The sequence below is a fragment of the Phoenix dactylifera genome, chromosome 8 (assembly GCF_051530095.1).
Source record: "Phoenix dactylifera cultivar Ajwa chromosome 8, Ajwa_hap1_PhDact_Kaust_v1.1, whole genome shotgun sequence".
NCBI lineage: Eukaryota > Viridiplantae > Streptophyta > Magnoliopsida > Arecales > Arecaceae > Phoenix > Phoenix dactylifera.
Window position 1 is genome coordinate 32881011 of NC_143197.1, and position 14912 is coordinate 32895922.

The 14912-nt window shown below is 44.7% G+C and overlaps 3 protein-coding genes across 5 annotated transcripts; 1 reads left to right on the top strand and 2 right to left on the bottom strand.

Annotated features, from left to right (window-relative positions):
• Positions 1 to 1230: 1230 nt before the first annotated feature.
• Positions 1231 to 3945, bottom strand: LOC103704098 (myricetin 3-O-rhamnoside 1,2-glucosyltransferase UGT709G2-like). Its single transcript, XM_008787248.6, has 2 exons — positions 2574 to 3945; positions 1231 to 2461 (listed from the first exon to the last, which is right to left on the bottom strand). The coding sequence occupies exons 1-2, from the start codon at positions 3079 to 3081 to the stop codon at positions 1500 to 1502; spliced, it is 1470 nt and encodes a 489-aa protein (XP_008785470.3). The 5' UTR covers positions 3082 to 3945; the 3' UTR covers positions 1231 to 1499.
• Positions 3946 to 6620: 2675 nt separating this feature from the next.
• Positions 6621 to 11749, top strand: LOC103704097 (uncharacterized). Of its 3 annotated transcripts, none has more exons than XM_017842013.5 (3): positions 6621 to 7227; positions 8040 to 10702; positions 10807 to 11749. In XM_017842013.5, the coding sequence occupies exons 2-3, from the start codon at positions 8189 to 8191 to the stop codon at positions 11062 to 11064; spliced, it is 2772 nt and encodes a 923-aa protein (XP_017697502.4). In that variant the 5' UTR covers positions 6621 to 7227; positions 8040 to 8188; the 3' UTR covers positions 11065 to 11749. The 3 variants fall into 3 exon arrangements, with proteins under 3 accessions (XP_017697502.4, XP_008785469.4, XP_038981021.3); XM_008787247.6 differs by having other exon boundaries at positions 6727 to 7227; positions 8176 to 10702; XM_039125093.3 differs by having other exon boundaries at positions 7007 to 7227; positions 8187 to 10702.
• Positions 11750 to 12110: 361 nt separating this feature from the next.
• Positions 12111 to 14568, bottom strand: LOC103704096 (replication factor C subunit, putative (DUF620)). The gene is made up of 3 exons (XM_008787246.6): positions 14087 to 14568; positions 13535 to 13900; positions 12111 to 12900 (listed from the first exon to the last, which is right to left on the bottom strand). Exons 1-3 carry the CDS (start codon positions 14384 to 14386, stop codon positions 12280 to 12282), a joined length of 1287 nt encoding a protein of 428 aa, XP_008785468.3. The 5' UTR covers positions 14387 to 14568; the 3' UTR covers positions 12111 to 12279.
• Positions 14569 to 14912: the final 344 nt, after the last annotated feature.

The following is a 14912-nucleotide window of genomic DNA, read 5'->3' on the forward strand; positions in this document are numbered from 1 at the left end:
CAATCAAGTTTTTTATATTTTGATTTATTTGTGGTGTTTTTTTAATTGCTTAGTTTGATAATATTATTTATAGATTAAAATGTCTAATAGAAAATATGACTGTGGGTATGAAAAACTCATAAAAAAAAAGAAAAATCAAAAAACTCATTCAATCTCAAAAAGGAGCTCTAGATAGATTTGTTGTTACAAACAAACAAAACACCACATCAAATTCAACTCAGGAATTAGTAACAGAACAGACATCCGAAATGGAGTTAAAAAATGAGATTACTAGTGAAACAATATCTAATGAAGAGCACAATGAAGAATCAGATGGAGATAAGATAAACAAGGAAAAAGATTGTGAAACTAGTTCTATTTTTACAAATTTTTATGATCCTGGTCAATGGAAAAATATTGATGCAAAATTTAGAGATCTAATGGTGGAAAGAGGTCCAATTAGAGATTATGATTTTCATTTTCCTAAGGATGAAAATAATAGACACTTCTCTACGATATATTACATTCGTAAGTTACCTAATGGTGAAAAATATGATAGAAGATGGTTAGTGTATTCGAAAGATTTGGATAGAGTATATTGTTTTTGTTGTAAATTATTTAATTCAAAGCCTAGCATGAGTCAATTAATCAATGAAGGAAGTAGAGATTGGAAAAATCTAGGTATCAAGCTTAAAAGTCATGAAACAACTAATGAACATATCATTAGCATGAATAGGTGGATTGATTTAGAAGTGAGATTGCTAAAAAATAATACAATTGATAAAAGTCTTCAAGAACAAATAAACCAAGAGAAGGATCATTGGAAAAAAGTTCTATTGAGAATTATTGCTGTCGTAAAAAATCTTGCAAAAAATAATTTAGCATTTCGAGGAAAGAATGAAAAGATCTATCAAAGTAATAACGGAAATTTTCTAAGTTAGACGAATTATTTTTAAATAAAAATTTAGTAATTTTCTAAGTTATTTAGTAATTTTGCTTCTCAAAAAGCTAGACGAATTATTTTTAAATAAAAATTTTAAAATATTTTTATATTTATTAAAAAAATTTATTATTTAAATAATAATAAAAAAGGCCTCTTTTAATGAGTTCGCCTTAGGCCTCCAAATGTATTGGGCCGCCCCTGCACACCCTCCACTGAAAATGTGATATAATCAGTGACGATGTATATATAACTTTGCGCATTAACATTACTGAACATCGGGACAGGCTCAATATCCCTTCAACAAATCGTGGAAGAAACGTATTCAAACATATATATACTTAACATAGAGTCATATTTATTTAATTGGCGCTCCCTGGTAAGTCTAAAACCGAAAACGGACCGGAAATAAATCTCATGCTCTGTCGTCTATGGCTCCACGCACGGATCTAATAGGCACTTGGAATCTAATGGCAGCATGATTAGATTATCTTAATTTTGCAAAAATAGCACTAATAAAAGAGCCAGGATCCTTTGCATGGCAAAGGTGCGGCTGTTGCACCGTAGAGTGCTACCTCTGTTATTTTTCTCGGCTCATGGCTTTGATGTCTTTAACCAAGTTCTCGAAGTCCCTGTAAGATGACCCGCCTTCCCCTACGCTCCTCCTTGCGAGTTCAGCCATCTCACCAGCCGATCTCCTCAACTCCTCTGCTCTTTTCCCTTCCATCACCTCCCTCACCATCCTCTCCACCACGCTCCTGCCGCGCTTGTCCTTCATGTCCACTCCGAACCTCCAAACGTCACCGACAAACCTACTGTTCACTGGCTGGTCCGCGAAGAAAGGCCAGCAGATCATCGGCACGCCTGCCGCCACGCTCTCCAGCGTCGAATTCCACCCGCTGTGAGTCAAGAAACATGCCACTGCCGGGTGGGCCAGCACCTCTTCCTGCGGTGCCCACCCCACAAGGCACCCCCTCTCCTTCGTCTCCTTCTCCAAGTCCTCCTGTATCGCCTCCTCTATCTTCCCTTCCGCCAGGTCTGGCCTCACCACCCATAAGAACCGCTTCCCACTGTCCACCAGCCCGTGCCAAAATTCCATCAGCTCGTCCCTCGACATCATTGTGACGCTCCCGAAGCTAATGTAGACGACCGACCTCTGCGGCTGTGAGTCGAGCCACTTAAGACAGGAGCGATCCTCTTGCCAGAGGCTGGCAGAGTTGGAGGACAACGGGGCATCAGCACCGCAATCATCAAAAGTTCTTGAAAGAAGATGGAGAGGTCCGAGGGCGTAGCTGATGGGGATGGCGGAACGGATGTGGGAGAGGACGGGGCCCTCAAGGGCCTCGAAGGTGTTCAGAATGAGACCTCTCCCTCGTCTCACGTTTGCGTTGGCGTTGGTCACGAACTGGAGAGAGCGATCAGAAGTAGATTTAGCATTTCTACAAAAACTTGGCAGGTCCCTACGCCGTAAGAAGCCCTCCATCCCTGGCACCCCTCGAATCGTCTCGTCTAGACCGTCCTCCTCCTTCTCCTCCTCCTCCTCTGTAATAAAATAAAATCTAATCAACAACAACAACAGAAGAAAAACAAAAACGCAGGGCGATCGGAGGCTTAGATCAGTCATAGGCTATAGAAAGACGATGATAATCTGTACCTGGGAACGGGATTTCTCCGCCCTTGATGAGATCGGGGATGCAAAGATAAGCCCAAACAGCACAAGCACCGCTCGTGCGGACGAATATCACGGGGATTTCCATCTCTGCCGCCACCTCCGACGCGAGGCGCAGTATCCCGTCGGCCACGGCGCACGTCACGGGCGGCCATCCGTCGGGATCCTTGCCGGTGGGCACCAAGAGCTCCCTGTAGTGCTCCCTAGATCGAGTCCGGAGGGACTCTTCGAGGTCGAGGAACTGGAGAAAGGGCCGGGGGTGGTCTTCCGGAAGGCCGTCGGGAATGGTCCGGAACCGGAACCGGGGGAGTCCGGCGAGCCGCTGGAGGGCGGGAGAGCTGGCGAGGAAGCGGCGGTGGATGTTGTCAGTGTTGACGAAGGTGACATGGAGGCCGGCATGGGAGAGGATCTCGGCAAGCTTCAGCATCGGAGGCACGTGACCTTGGGCCGGAAAAGGGGATACAAGGACGTGCGCCTCCCCGACCTCCGTCATATTGCTCCGTTCTTCTACTCTTCTCGGTCTTTCTAATGTTGTTCTAGGTTTTTCTTAACCTCAACGTTCAGATCCATCCGCCCTCCGACCAAGAACTTGTATGTGTCCTTGGGGCTGCCTTATCTTGACTTTCCCATATTACGAACTCTTCTTATTTTTAATTATTTTCTCTAAGACATGATCTGACTTAGCTGTACCAAGCCGGTCAGATAAGAAGCTAGCTCAGCCCACCTCCTCTGTTATTTTTACTTTTGAAAAGAAATATATTTTAACATTTTTTTTTTCCTTTCATCCACCTTCTTCCCGAGTGAAACCCTATTCAGCCGCCTCCCTCCGCTCTCTATTCGCCTCTCGGCCGCCGCCCTCTCCATCCCCTCACAGATCCATCAAGACCACGGAGGAGACCTTGGAGAAAACCACTCATAGATCTATCGAGATTGAGGGATTCGAGAAGCTTCCGGCAGCCAACTGTGGAATTGAAGGAGTTCTCGTAGGAGATGCCTTTTCTTCTCCGGTCGGCGTCACAGTAGATGCAGAGCGCGGACTGAAGGAGGTCGCCGTAGCATCGCTTGGAGCGAACGTAGGGGGGAGGCTCGGGTCGAGCGCCATTCAGAAGAGGCATGGATAACCGGCATGCACCAATCTTATCGGCCAATCATCGGTGGCCGGAATTCTTCACGATAATCGAGACATGGAAGTATAGAGGGGGAGGACGGCAACCTCGTCGGCAACTTTTCCTGGCATCATGGCTGAGGTAGGAGAAGCATCCCCCGAGAAATCCTTGAACTTCGAATTATTTGCCACGCCAGCCATTCTCTTCGATTCCAAATCGCCAACATAGCTTGAATTATTTACCGCACCAGCACGCTAAAACCGGTTGCCGATGGGTAAATCAAAATTGTCCATCTTGAATCAGATGGTCAGGAATGAGCTAGAGATAAAACAACTAAAAAGCCCTTTCAAATACCACAGCAAAACCCAAGTTCTTCAACTTGGGCCGGTTAAGAGAAGCTGGGCTGCTATTTGGACCGTGGGCCGCTGGGAGTCCATCCATAACCAAATCAGAAAATTTTGGGCCCGGGCAGAAGGTTGACTCCACTGATAAGTGGGCCGAAGAGGGTGTAAGGGATTGCGTGCAATCCGAAAAACGGAACCAATTGTATCACTCGGTGCCCATGCCAGAATTCCAGAGTCGAAGTCGGTCACTGTCGCAGCTGCAACGGAGGTCGGTTGGTACCAAGGCGAAGACTGTTCGACTAAGAATCAAGGAGTAGCTTTAGAATATTGAAGGACCAATGTTGCTACACTGGAAGACGAGTATGATCTGCAAGGAAGTCTGTTTGTCGGAAGATTTCTGGTAGAGCAACGGTGGGAGAGGAAGAGAGTGAGTGTTTGCTTGAGGTCCTCGAACACCCCTATATATAGAATGGGATGAGTATCCATTATCTTATTCGTTAGGAGATACTATAATTTTATGGTGATAGCTGGCTTATTCGCTTAACGCATGGTAACGCTGTGATATATCCACAATGTTAATTATGCCTAGCTGGATCGGCCATTGCTGAGACCATAATTGCTACTTTTTTTAATGATCTTTGGCGTTACTCTATAGTTGGATCAGCTAGTATAACACATCGGCCAATACCGAGGTCATTACCTTAGTTAAGGTCGAGTCCAAAAAAATCAGAATAGTTCGGGATCAAGATGACCAATATCCTTCTTATCTTATCGAGCCGAGACTGTTATGCAGACGAATCCGACGTGCTACTTTATCGGTGATATACCCACATTTTCCTTTTTCCTTTTTTTTCCCCGAAGAAACGGTTATATACCAACATATCATGTGTATTGCACCAGTCTTGACTGTCTTAGGATCGGCGAATTCAACATTCGTCTGGTGCACATTTGTCATATATTTCGCGAGAGCAACCCTGCCCTTGCTGATATGGGCTGCACCGGGAATTCTTCCTTCGGTTCTCCCGATTCAGCAATGCATGTCCTTACCTATGCGCCTGAGTTGTCTTAGAAAAGCACAGTCCTCTGTCCGAGCCGACCGAAGGAGATGCAATGACTATGAGAGTTTCTTCACATGTTAGTGTTTACGCAACAAAAATAACCTATTAATTATAACAAGCATCGGAATTGGTGTATTAATTAAGATCCACTATCGTTAAGCATCACGAAGGAAAGAGCTCGAGTTCATGTTACGCGCTTAGACCTTTTGAATAATTTAATTATATTAATAATCCGAGCTAACCGTTAAAAAGTTTCTATTTCTGTGTCCAAGAGATCCGAACATATTCGACCATCTCCCGAACCAGCAGTACATGTTCAGTAATCCACAGCTCTCTTACATCCTTTGCATTCTTTGATGGTGTTCCTCGTCTTAGGATTCTCTTGATTGCTGAAAAGGACCCACAAGCAACATTCGGCATTAGCGGGCTGTGAAATGATTCAAAAAATCGTCTGTAATCTTTAGCTTCATCATACCGAAAACATTAGCAATCATACCATGTGTACCCCAGTATGACTTTATATCTCACTCAGTGTTATCCTTCATCATTTGACTTTTGAACGGTTTCTCTTCATCATCACGTAACATATTTTTCGGACGAAAATTTCATGTAACGTGTTTGGCATTCAGTTTAAATTTTGACATTTTCTTTTGATCTCGCTGATGAGTGATGGCCCCTCTTCGAGTCAAAAATACTTAGTTCCTAAGATAAGATTCAAGTAGGTACCTGTCGTTTTGTAATTGCCTATTTGTACTCTCTAGCATAGTTTTCTAACTTCACCAACGAAGAGAGGCACCATCTTTCAAATCATGCCATTAGTGCGAGAAGAACTCCCATTCCAACCAATGGCGATCGCTGGATGATGGCAACGGGTCTGGGATATGGAAGGGTTGCTCAATGCATACTTCTTGACACTAACCATCAGATCGGTTAGCTTTATCAGAAGATGTTTTAATAGAGAAAATGAACAAAAAGAATTGATAAAGAAAAAGATAAATTGTTGGTCCGGACTAATTCAGATTCACCTGAAAAAGAAAAGATTTTGCTAAATCAACTCCGACTCAAAACTTCCAATGAAGGCTTAGGTCAATATCAGTTAAATTTTTTGTTGAGATGGTTGCTTTACAGAGCCCTTGAGTGTAGCGTTCCCAACGCTTCAACAACAACTCGCATTAATACTGCGGGAGCGTTACACATCGTTATCTGGCATTTTGATGGTCAATTTTACCTATTACCACGACATTGCTTAGAAATAAGCATGGTCCAACGAGTTGTTCTAATTTTATAATTCCTCTTATATTTTTTTTGGTGAAATACCAGTCAGCATTGCTATGGATTCAAGCAACACAACAGTATTATTATATCACAAGCTCGTGTAACAAACGGTTGGTAGATATATGCTATACCTATTTTAATAATTGTATATAATTCTAAAAGTATTTTCATAATGTTCATCTCCCTATATTAAAACTATGAATTCGGGGAGATGAGGAATAAGATAATAAGTCTCCGGGATCGGTACTTGTTAGCGGCGACAATGTAATGAATGCCATGAATAAAGGTTGCTCGCTCTACAGTCTGGAATGCTTGCTTGTAATAATATAAGCTGGGGTGGGGAAAGCAAGGCGGTGCGGGAAAGGATCAAATCCATCAATGCGGCCTCCCGGAGGTCCCGAGCGGGAGAATCCATCGCCGCGTAACCGCTCTTAGGGGCCAGCGGCGGTCTTCGCGCCCAGTTTCTAACGAAAGCGGGGCCCGGTCGAAGCCCTCCGCTTTGTTCCCACCTCCCACATGACAAGGAAAGGAGCACCCCACCCGAACCCAGATCCACCAACCATACTATTATTATTACCAGGTAACCCCACCACCTCTTTTTATCTCCTTTCTCTAGGGTGATTCCAGAGATTCCAGGTCTCTGCTCGTTCTGATCTTCCCCTCGGGAAGCAGACACAGCAAATTCCCAAGGAGAAGGGGAGGGATAGATTTAGAGAAAGAAGAGAGGAGCATTGGACTCTCTTCCTTTGCTCCCAAGGCTACTTAATCTCGGATACACTCTTCTGAAGAAAGAATTGGAAGCGGGGAGGCAAAGCAGAACCAACTCTTTCATCCTTCTGATTCTTTTCTCACTCCGGTACGACTTTAACCCCTGATCTTGATTTTTTTTTATATATATATATTTTTGATTCGTCATGCTTGTGCAATGTTTCTTCCCGCTTATTTCCTTCAAGTACTTGTGTAATGTTTGCTTGTAATTCTTGAATTAGTATTCCGTAGTTAATAGTTGGCATCCCTTCTTTCGTCTTTTTCTTCTATTATACGTTTTCGGGACAAGGAAGGGCTTTTCTGTGAGGATGGGATTCGTTTGAGGCGTTAATCCGTGCATGGAAAGAGGGGAAAGGGGAAATGGACCATGATTAGAAACGGAAACTTGATGCAGCCTTCCACAAGGATTTGTCAAGATGATAGTCAGATTGGACGTTTCTGGGTTTGTTCGCTTGGTAGCGAATCAAGAAAATTTGTCTTGAATGTTTACTAATTAAGGAGGTAGGTCTAGATTAATTTTGGGTTTTATATCTGTGGGCACAACTTCACATGGAGGTTAAATATCTAATTAGTAGGTGGGTGGAGGGTGGGATGGATCTTTTTTGAGATTTGAAGGCTTTCTTGATATCCCCAAATTCTAGAAGCTCAACGACCTCTGTAATGTCTAAAATCTCTAATGCAATGCATCGAGTTTTCCTGACCTTTTTTTTTTCTCAGTTTTCATTGAAGTGGCTCAAATTTACTTCCTTATGAGGATTTTATAATGATCCGTTCTCACGTTCTTTAGAATAGATCCCATTCTCCGGATCGGTCGATGTATTGTAGCAACTGTCGTATTTTAATGCACTGCAACCATTGTGCAACTTGTAATGATGGTCAAACTTGCCTTTGTATCTTCAGCAGTGTAGCCTAGCATGTTGAAGTGATTGCAAGCTGAGAATCTGCCAATCCCTCTCAGCTTCAGTTAAGGAAATGGTGATGGAATTTTGTATTACTATCATGAGAGCTGATGGTGAGATTCCTCTTTGCATGCTAGGAACTTTATAGTCATGACTTCAACAATGCAGACAGATGAAGCAGCGCACGAGGAAATCAGAGTAATGGAGTATGGTGCACAAGCAAGGATTCAGCATCACTTCTCAAAATCATCAAAGGAGAGAGAGTTGACCCCCAGACAAATCAGGCATATAAAAATGCGAGAGAAGGAGAAGGGCTTGAAAACTGCAAAGCTCAATGCAATGACAGGTTCGGATCAGCATGCTCCGAGTGTGGGCTCAGCCTCTTCTATGCCCTCTGGGAGCTGTCAGAAGCCTTGGCCCGGTACGAAGGCAACTGGAGCTGAAGAGCTGGTCAAACACATGTCAGAGGTTCCAAGTTATCTCCAGCGCATGGAGAGAAGAGGCAACATTCAGGAGAAGGCACTGAATTTCGGAGTTCTTGACTGGGGGCTTCTTGAGAAGTGGACATACCATCAGAAACAAATGGCAAATGAGAGAGGTGAAAATAATTCATCATCTAGTAGTAATCAGTCCTCTTCATTTTCTACATTTGGATCATCTATCCAATCTCGTGGAAGCACGGGTAGCCCTATTCCTCGAAGGAAGCAATCTGCTTCTAGGAAAGCTCGTCGAAATCCATCTGTTATGGGAAGTCAAACACAGCTGATGGAGAATAGAAGTTCTGAACATGTCATGGATTTTCAGGATCCAATAACTTCGAACATTAACTTTTCTTTTGGGCATGACCAGCATCTAGATGCAGATCGGGGTAGAGGTACCGATTATATGAGGCGCAAGAATTTAAAAGACAAGAGAAAATATTCGGGCTTCAATGGCACATCTCGTAACATGTCCCTACCTCCAGACTTGAGCACTTCATGTGCAACTTCCAAAGATGATGCTACCTCAGAAATACTCAAGTCAGTAGAGGCTGAAGATGGTAGATCAAAGAAAGCAGGACAAAAGCAAGACCTAACTTTGTTTCAGAACAAGGAATGCATGTGGGATCGTCTCGAACAGAGTGTTCATGCGAGATGTAGTAGCTTTGAGTCCTTGGTATCTAATGATGGAATGCCACCAGAAAAGCATCGCAACAGTTTTTCAGGTTGCTCTCCCGATGACATCCAGTCCACCTATCAATCTCTTCACGTTCCCCATTCATGTCGACTCCCTTGCGGCATTTTTACTGATCTACCTGCATCAGCCAGCAAAATTCTGCGAGAAAAGAAAGTTCAGATCACTAACCCAGAAGGCCAAAATAGGAAACATGGCCAATTTATTAGCAGTTCTTCTGACCAATTTCAAGTTAATGCGGATGATAAATTAGGTCAAGCTGAAGAAAAGGCAACCACTGCAACAGGAAGAGAATTGCCTGCCTGTTTGTCAAGTGCTGGTCCAACTTTTCTAAGCAGACGTTCATGGGACGGTTCATCTGTACAGCAATCAAAATCAATTGCTTGTCCAGACAGGTCTGGTGGGGATAAGGCAACTGAAAATAACAAAGCTAGGCGCAGCCCATTTAAGAGGATATTAGATCCATTCCTTAAGCCAAAGAACCACATTTATTTTTCTGGGCCAATTGCAGCCTCATCCATTCATAGCTCTCACGAGCTAAATGATGCTGGTAAGCCTCTGATGAGGGAAGAATTAGCATTATCATATGGGCAGGGCAACTCATCCGATACAGGCATTAATTTCATTTGGCAGTCAAAGGGAAATCTGAACTCCTCAAGTCAGGCGCCCAACGACGGCAGAGGGTCACGTAAAGATGAGGGGAAATTGGCTTCGACAAGGCAAGCTCTTTTGCAACTGGCTTGGAAGAATGGACTGCCTCTGTTTATGTTCTCATCTAGTGATAGTGAAATTCTTGCAGCCACAATGAGTAAGAAAAGCATAGCTAATGAAGACAACTGCAAATGCGTTTATACAATATTCTCTGTTCATGAAGTTAAGAAGAAAAGTGGAGTGTGGATTAACCCTACAAGAAAGACTGAGAAACATGGGCTGCTCTCTAATGTCGTTGGCCGGTTGAAGGTTTCAGGTTCCATGCTGACCAGTTATGATTCCAAGAGCCACTCTGTTGTGAGAGAATTTGTTTTGCTTGGTTCTGAGATGGCACCAACATCCCATGAATCTGCTGGTTCTGTGTGTAATAATGAGCTTGCGGCCATAATTGCCCAGGATCCTCAAGAGAAGCCGGAAAGTTCTAGGGTTCATTTAGTACATAGCAGCAAATGCAAGGACTCATCACCAGTAGATTCAGCAGAAAATGTATGTTCTTGTTGCCAGCAGAAAATCAGTCTGCAGCTCGATCAGAATAATGATAATTCATCCCTACCTACAGTCATAGCCATACTTCCAAGTGGGGTTCATGGCTTGTCGGATGAAGGAGAACCCTCCCCTTTGATCCAAAGATGGAAATCAGGCGGAACATGCGATTGTGGTGGTTGGGATGAAGGTTGCATGCTAACTACCCTGACTGCCAATCAAGAAAAAAGGAGCTTGGATTTAGTCCAAGCTAGTTGCACCACTGATGGTACTCACCGATTCGAATTGTTCGTTCAGGTATGGCAATTAGATTTTTAGTACTGTTTGTGTGGGATATATTCTCTGCTATTTAAACGTTTATTCGTCGAACTTACTAGCTTGTATAATTCAATCTTTCTCAGGGTGGGTCTCGTGAAAGCAAACATGCCTTCAGTATGGTTTCTTTCAAAGAGGGACTGTATACAGTTGATTTCAGGTCATCTATTGCTCTACTGCAGGCTTTTGCAATTTGTATATCTATCGTCCATAGCAGGAAGTCTACCATCCGCTCAGTGGAAGCAGAGACTTTACAGGAACATATAATTGCTGAAAATGCAAGGAAGGCGCCTGCAAGTTATGTACCAAACCACCCACCTCTTTCCCCTGTTGGGAGAGCTTAATTGCCCTGCCGATCCGTCGAGCGAGAGGTATAATATCTTGGCATGCGCTTTGAATTCTCTCTGCTACTTGCCAGTTAGTAGATACGATCAAGGGGACCTGCCTCCACGTATAGCTGTTTCCCATTTGCTGCATCTGGGCAATTCAAGCCCATTGAGGCCGAAATGTGGCCCACAATGCTTGGCTCCATGTTGCTGTTGTTATATGAAGGAAAATGCTTCACCGCACCGCTTGTTTCCCCCACTCACAGGTCACAGGTCACAGCAACATGGTGATTAATGGACCGATCCATAGGATCCGCCTGTTATTCACATGATGCGCATACTGCATCAGTCCTTGACTGCCATATGGACTGGTCCCGTGAGCGCGGAAAAAAGTGGTGCTGGGAAGCAGCACTCGTTATATCCATGTGAACGGGAGTAGAAGAATCTTCGTCTCAAACGGCTGTAAGGAATCTTTGTACTATATCGCGTCTTTGGAAAATAGTGGAAAATAATCTTTATATCAAATGTTTTTTTCCGCCCTGTTGACGGTAAGGATATAAAGAAAGCCAAAGGCTCTCTCTTTACACATGGCAAACACTTTGTTTTTAGGTTTCGAGGACAGAATTGTAGTTGGTTCATTTGTCCTTAAAGGCCAACCAAATTTGGTTGGACTCCAGGCATGCAATATAACGGCTTACAACTATTGCGGTATTCATTCGCATTGAGACACCAGAATTACTTGGTTTTTGGAAACATTGATCATGATCGCAGGCTGGTACTTGCAGTATATTCCCTGTTTTAAGTTGTCCTTAGTGTGATTGTCGTCATCAAACAATTACAAGCCTGCGCCTCCATCCGACGAAATAGACCCAGGCAGAATGTGTTTTGTCTAGTCACTTCGTACATTGGCCCACTGCCATGCACCAGTACAGCATTCGGCTCATAGCTTACTGCGTTATGATGCTTTATCAAGTATCATACAGCGCCAGGTGCTTGGCATATTGATTCATCTAAACCAACAAACAAAAACTCTAAATCATCAAGAGCGCAGAGAAATCCTGATATACACACATAATCTAAACTATATCGAGTTAACAATATCTATACAGAGGTAGAATATGGCGCGTTATGAGCTCAATTAGAGTAATTTCTTGACCTGAAGAATTCTAACACACCCACCATTTCAAATTTTTTACGTTTGTCACGACATTTACACGACATGTGGTGAACAAATCATGGCTTCCTATCTTCCTTCTCCACTGAATCCAAGTCATATGGGTCGAGTGCAGCAACCTTAGAAGGACCGATTTTGAAGGGGGCCTGAGCTCTGATAGGTGGACGCGTGTTCTTCACCATTGCATCACAACCTTCCTTCTCCTCTTTCAGGTCCCCTGGGGGCAAAAAACAGTCCATGGACAGGCCCCATATGTTGAAGTCCACCTCTTCTATGGTCCACGTCTCTTCCATGCGTGTCCTTGTGTATCCATCGATGGTGTCACCAAACCTACATAGGGATACAGTAGTTCGACCAGCATGCGCGATATAGATGCCGTCAACCGGCCGGTAGTCTTCCATGAGTGACTCCATTGTGGTCTCCCAGCAGACACTTTCTTCGCTCGTTGATTTGATTCTAAGGAGGTGGGAGTCTTCTAATTGGACGAGCAGCCCGGTGCGATGGCTGAAGTAGCCCCACACTGTGTGCCCGATGATCTCCATGCTGTTACTGCTTCGAGCTTGCAGGGCGGCGGCCTCGGCGTCGAGCCTTAAAATGAAACAGTCCTCGCCGTTGATTGTCTTCTCGCCAATGCAGGCAGCATTGGAGAACAAGTTGGCCGTGGACCTAGGGTCAAGGCCCTGTAATGCAAAATAGACAAAATTATTTGATTAAGATCATTGTAACGACCAAACGGAGACAGCCTCCTCGGGAGGTTGTTGGTGCCAATAGTTGGACACTAGTATGAACACCGAAGGCTGGGTGTACCAACACGGCCGCCGCCTTGAAAGCCCAACCAGCTTATATGAGCCGGGCCGGCCATGTGAGGTCTCTGCACTTAGCACATGGCTTCACATTGGGTTGGGTGGGCGGTAGTCGTCTTTCTGGCTTTCTAACAAGGGAACAAACCATGTAACAAACTAGTGCAAGGAGAGATGGCACGTGAAGTAAGGAAAGTGATTCCTAACAACGGTGATTCGGTGAACCTTCTGATCAAAGTGCTCTAGGTCTTGTAACTATGGAACTTTATAGATAGACTCAAGTCGTACGATCCTTCTCTCTGTTTTTCTTTCCCTTTTTTTTCCGGAGGAGGGTGGGGGTACAGGCCCTCTCTGTTTCAAATTTTAAATATGACCACCCACCTGTATATATAATAGGGTAGGGGATACTTGGAAAGGTGACAATTTGGGTCAGGATTGGTCGCTTCCCTTGGTACTAAAAATTAATACCTACAAACAAAGAGACGGAGACCTGTCGTGTTGGTTTGTAAGCTACCTGAAGGGATCGGCGAAGGGGTCGTGGCGGTCCCCTGGAGGCGTGGGACTGGTGCCATGGTGTCTGCCTCCATGCCACCTTGCCGTCGCTCCCAGCGCTGATCTTGCATCCGGCCACCACCAGCTCAAGACACCACAAGTCCGGCTTCTTCTGCCACAGCACGAACCCTCCCATCTCCCCTCCACCACCACCCTTGCTCGCCTTCTTGTTGGCATGGCCGGTGTTATTGCCATTGCTTGCTCGGAATTCCGTCGCCGTCATCCTTACCTTCCCCATGGCGTACATACTACTCACCGAGTTTAATGCTTGCTCGCCGCCTGACGCCGCGATGAATTGCTGAATTATGTATTCTGCCATTGATGCTTCCTGCCATTTATTCGGGGGGGAAAAACAAGAAAAAGAGAGAGAAGAAGAATAAGAAATAAAGTTTTTTTTTTTTTTATGTGATTGGGAGTCAGGGATTGCCCCCCTTACTTTACTATTTGAGTTGCTGGAAGTAGATAAAGATTAGAACAGCGGCTTTATGCCTTTAAGTAAAGGAAGAAGACCTACCATCGGATCCTCCTTGAGGTGGTGACTGAGGGCGAATTTATGGGTTTGGATGGGGAACGGGACGAGAGGCGCGCCGATGACACCGAGCATGAGCTGGAGCTCGGCTCCTCTGCCGAGAGGTGAGGGCGCAGTCCGGCCTACATGGGAATGATCGGATCGCATCCACGCCTTCATGTTGGTGCACAGAGATTTGTGGCTTCGGGAGCTGGCTCCGGACGCGAACATCTCTTCAGGGATCGGGACTTCGAGGACGGTGTCCAGACCATCTTCTCGGTCAAAATTTGGACACAGCTTCCTCATGGAAGGAGTTGAGAGGAGATATTTGGAATAGCCACAAACAGGTCCTCCTCGCCTTCTTCCCTGCTAACGTCTCTCGTCCTTTATCCTATCTAGAGAGTTGGACCAAAAAGAAGAAGAGTTAGGAAATGGGCCCAGGCTCGCCAGTTCTTCGATCGTGGCCGCACGCACCCTTTCCTTCTTTCAAACAAGCAAGACTTGGAGGTGCCTTATTTAAAGCACGCTTGAACTTTGCCTGCTCGCTGCTTTTCTTTGTCTCGCATTTGGACATTTGGACATCTATGGAGGTCCCACACAGTAGGCTCGGAGTGGCCGGCGTTTGATCATGGATCAAGGGCTGGGCTGGATTGCACCATGTATGTATCGTAGGCTCCCCGCTGTAGTGGTTGTTGGGATCCTGGCCATCATCCACAAATTTGACAGCTCATCTTGTAGACTTAACGCGAGCACTCTCATTATTCCATATTCCCAATATTTGACGACCTTACCTAACTCTTAGCAGCCAAGTAAATAAAGAAAAAGTCTGGCT